The sequence below is a fragment of the Entamoeba invadens genome (assembly GCF_000330505.1).
Source record: "Entamoeba invadens IP1 unplaced genomic scaffold scaff_1105074726711, whole genome shotgun sequence".
NCBI classification, from domain to species: Eukaryota; Evosea; order Mastigamoebida; family Endamoebidae; genus Entamoeba; species Entamoeba invadens.
Genome location: NW_004443648.1, coordinates 1306606 through 1311223, shown reverse-complemented (window position 1 = coordinate 1311223; position 4618 = coordinate 1306606). Strand labels below are relative to the sequence as shown.

The window sequence follows — 4618 nt, the reverse complement described above, 5'->3', positions numbered from 1 at the left end:
TCAATTGTTCAATTTAAAGGTTGTTATTTCTTATTTAAATAAGCAACATCTGAATTTATATATACCAATCAAAATTGTTTGATTATAAATTGGTTCTACTCAAAAGGTTCCAATCATAATCTTCTCCACATCTCAATAAAATAGAATGGCTTAAACAAGTTGAAATACAAAAAATAATTGGATAAAAAGAATTAAATAATTCAAAAGTGTGTCTCATTCGCTACAATTAATATAAGTTTTACTTATCAACTGAATTTGAGTAACTGTTTCAGTAAAAATAATTCTTCCTAATTTTTATGGACTTAATATGAGAAAACATAGAACGACACAAACAAAAATAAACGGAATGATTACTATAGAAGAAATGTTCTCTCTGTTTGCATACAACAAAAGAAAAGATCTTTAATTCATTGTAATTGTCAATTAAATCTAATTAATATTTCATTTAAAACGATTACTTTATATTGTGGTTGAAGTTGAATTTGTTTATTTAATACTTCTGAGCTTCACAAGATGTTATACATTGATAATTATGTTCTCATAAATCTGCTATATTTACCATAGAAAAAAGGTAAAGATATATTCTTTGTCGTGTTCTAAAGCAATTAATCAATAGATATCGTTATTTGCTCTATTTATAACATAACAAACGCTTCGTAAGAGATCTCTATCATTTTTCGTTGTCTAATAATTCCATCTTTTTTTATAGAAATTCATTTTATTGCCAAAGAAAGCAACTGAAGTTAACAAAAGTAACGATAACATAAGTTTAGTCTCTGACATTATTCTTTGTTTTTTTATTTTTATGTCCGTTTTTTAATTAACAACATAAAATATTACCAGTAACATTAATTGGCCTTTCGTAAGAATTTTACCTAATTGATTCAAGAAAAAGCGAACGATGTATCCTATTCTTGAATCAAAAATCCATCGAACTTCACAACAGAGCAAATAAGTAGTGAATTTTTAATTGAAAGTGAAACTAACTTTCAGGCGTGTATCTTTTTTTCAATCGTATACAGAGTAACTCAAAATAATTGTACTTGAATAGCTTTAGTTTTTAAACTATATAACAAACCATCATTAATTATATTTTATAGTTAATAAATGAACTGTATAACACTTTTTGGAATAATTATTATTGTTTCTAAAAATAGAATATACTATTGAAAGATAAAAATACTATTTATAGCTTTTTAATTTAATTTAGAAGTATAGTTGTTATTAATATATTAATTATAACTGTATGGTATTGTTTTATCTGTTCCGGCGCTTTCCATTTTTATTCTTTTTCAAACAGTTTGTAATAAAATTCTTACTATACTTAATCTATAAAAAAATCAATGATTTACTACAATTTTCTCGGAATTTTTCTTTTCCTTTTTTATAAATAAGAAGAATCTATTTAAGTCAACGAGATTTAAAACAGCAAAGTTGGTTGCAAAAAGTCGGGTATTTGTCTCAATAAAAAAGTACCAAATAATGTGGTTTAGCGAACCATCTCAATTAGTTTGCAAAGTTCCAAATAAAATACTTCCGTTGGAATTTCGAGCAATTCAAATCAATGAAAAACACTTTTGGAACATCTTTTTGGGATATTATTTACAACAAGATAATACAATCAATGTATGCGACTGAATCCATTTAAAAAGTGGGGAAATCATTTCAATTACTTTCAATATGCGAATACACGCCAAAAGTGATGAAAACAAAACAAGCTAAAAGATGGTGTGAAACATCCCGATCAATTGCTCTTTGGCATTGTGTTATAATCCAGATCCTGAATAAGAGCAGTTTAACAATTAGCTAACATGGACTCAATGCACAATATCTTCCACACTCTTCTCTCCCTACTCCTCAAAAATTACGAAACCACCAGAGGGATCACTACTGTTTTCACGCCTAAAAGCCCATTTTTTTGCTCCAAAAAGATGGAATAAAGTGGGTTGAAGCATCGAGAAAAAACTGGTATTTTTTCTTGTCAAACAATTTCTTCCATTCGCCAAAGCGTGAAACAAATTTCGCTCAAAAGTCGTAGCCACTTGCCATCTTTGCGGCAACAAATTGTGATTTCCCTAAAGAGAAACTGCAACTGAAAGAACCGTTTGGAAGCTTTCTAGAAAAAAATTGGGTTATAAGGGTTCACTGAAATCTATAGATTTAATGTCCGAACTGTCTTGCACTCCACGCACTTGCAACTGTGTCTTCTGCAGAATGAAAGAGACACTCTTACAGAACAAATACATTCCATGGATCACACTCGCACGACTCGTCTTCTTATCTTTGAGTTCGTTGAACACCAACAAGCGGTACTTCTCTGTCAAAACAGACATCCCCGAGTATATCCACTCCCACTGGGATTTATTTAAACGGCTCAATCAATTCAACTCATCTACACGTTGGAAGAAGAGCATTTTGGACGCAATCAACCATTCGCGCTTCTTCGAGTCTGGAAAGATCGAATTACACTCCCCCGGCTTTTGGAAGTTGAAAGACAACACAATTCCTTTGTTGGACTCTTCAGAGTACTCGGACCAAGGTGAACACGTCGCAAAGACCAACTCTCCATCTGTCGATTCCTTTTACTCCCAAAACGTGTTAAAGCCAGAGTGTATCGAGTGCAACAGTTTGGAAGATTACTATACCAGCTCGGTGACTTCAGCAAAACAAAACATTCACTCTTTACTGTCTCTCTATACTATTTCTGACGAAACAAGAAGAAAGATGATCAAAGAGGAGATCAGTGAAAGCGAGAAAAGCATTCTGCGGGCCTCACAACACTTATACAAAATCTCACTCGAAGATAACTCAGACAATTACAACGCCTCCGCTTGCTTGCTCATCAGGACTGTTTTCTAAGAAGTCCATTTTACAAAGCCGATTAAATAGCCTCTTTATGAATTTAGTTTATTATCTTATAGTGTTTATTCATGCGTCTTTCTTCATATTTCAAAAACTAATTTTTGTTCACTCTCACCCCTTTATTTGGTCTTAAAAAGGCTCGAGAGTGAACAATTCATAAATTATAACATCCACCTGTTCTGTGAATAAAAAAACACGACAAGAAGAAGAAAGAGTGGGTTACTTTCTTGTATAAATGAAGATAAAATCAACGCATTAGAGAATAAATAAGTATTATCTAATGTGTCTCTATTACAACGGTTTTAGTCTCGCCCTTGAATTGTTTCTGAAGTGCTTCAAGCTGCGTTTGCAACTCAATGTTTCTCTTTAAAGACTCTTCCACGACTTTTTTCATCATATTAAGTTCATCCGACTCGGACTTCCACCACGACGAAAACCATCCCCCATCACTCTGCTTCACTGTCTTACTCTGTTCGACATCTTTTAAGACCGCAATTTCTTTCCATTTACTCGCTTCGTCTTGTGACTCTTTCAATTTCGTCCGGAGGTCTGCTAAGAGGGAATTGAACTCTTTCTTCTCCATACTCATCTGATCAACTTCGATTCTAAGTCGTCGCGTTTCCTCGTCTGAAGCTCTCCCAAATTTCAATTCGAATAATTTTGATTTCGTCTGGCTGAGCATCGCATCTTCCAGCGAAGTATTTGAAGCGATCGGAAGTTCAATGTCCTCCGTCTTGATATCAATTTTCTCGACTTTGTCATTCACGCTGTTCCCTTTTGTCTTTTCGATCTCCCTCTGAATCGTCTCTTCGACTTTCTTGTCGAAGACGATCATAGGTGATGGCGATGAATGCAGTTGTTCCACAAGTTTCCTTTTCTCCATTTTGAGTTCGTCGTTCTCCTTTTTCGCGCGTTCAAGTTTCTCCTTTTTGCTATTCATCTCCTTCATCATCTCCTTTCTCTCCATTTCAAGAGTCTCTTTCTCCTTTTTGATCTTCTTGTTCTCCCCAGAGATGTTCACAAATTTGGTCATTAATTCGCGATACTTCTCTTGATCCTCTTGTGCACTATTTTCGCGTTGACTCATCACTTTCTGTAACTCGTCGATCTTTGTCTGACACTCTCGTTGTATTTCGAAAACACTGACACTCTCCTCACTCTTCTGCTCTTTCTGTGTTTTATTGTCATGTGCGATGGTCTCCAATTTCTCGTCTTTCATTTGCACGTCACTTTTCAAAGAGACGATGTCGTGTTCGTACGCTCGGATCTTTTCTTTTAAGTTATAAATGGTTTCTCCGTTGTTTGCCTTCTCCTCTTCGAGGTCTTTCTCCAACCTCTCCGCCTTTCTCTCCAATGAATTTAATTTCTTTGATTGCTTTGAAATGGTATCTTCTAACTCGGAAGTCTTATTGCGATAGTCAGTCATCTTCTCTTGATACGTTTTGTTCAATTCATTCACATACTGTAACTCATTCTGCTTCATCTCTACTTGTATCTTCATCACTTCCTTCTCCGAAAGGATCTTTTGAAGCTCTTTCTCTATCTCATCCTTCTTACTCTGAAACTCCGTCGACTGTTTAGTCGCTTCCTCCGTCTTCTCTTTAAACGTCTGCGACGCTTTAACGGCGTCATCCTTTGTCTTCTCAGCAAGTGAAATGCTGCGCTCTAACTCGACGTTGCGTTGTTTGGCCTTTCGGAGTTCTTCTTCCATGTACGCTGCCTTCCGAAAGACACTCACGTTCGCCTCTTTCATCTT

The 4618-nt window shown here is 34.9% G+C and overlaps 2 protein-coding genes across 2 annotated transcripts; one reads left to right on the top strand and one right to left on the bottom strand.

The window, feature by feature from the left end:
• Positions 1–2163: 2163 nt before the first annotated feature.
• On the top strand, positions 2164–2859 carry EIN_063350 (hypothetical protein; the record flags this gene model as incomplete). Its single annotated transcript, XM_004260323.1, has 1 exon — positions 2164–2859. The coding sequence occupies one exon, from the start codon at positions 2164–2166 to the stop codon at positions 2857–2859; it is 696 nt and encodes a 231-aa protein (XP_004260371.1).
• A 280-nt stretch (positions 2860–3139) lies between these two features.
• Positions 3140–4618, bottom strand: EIN_063340 (synaptonemal complex protein ZIP1, putative; the record flags this gene model as incomplete). The annotated part of the gene is made up of 1 exon (XM_004260322.1): positions 3140–4618. A coding segment is annotated over one exon (1479 nt), but the record flags the coding sequence as incomplete, so codon positions are not given.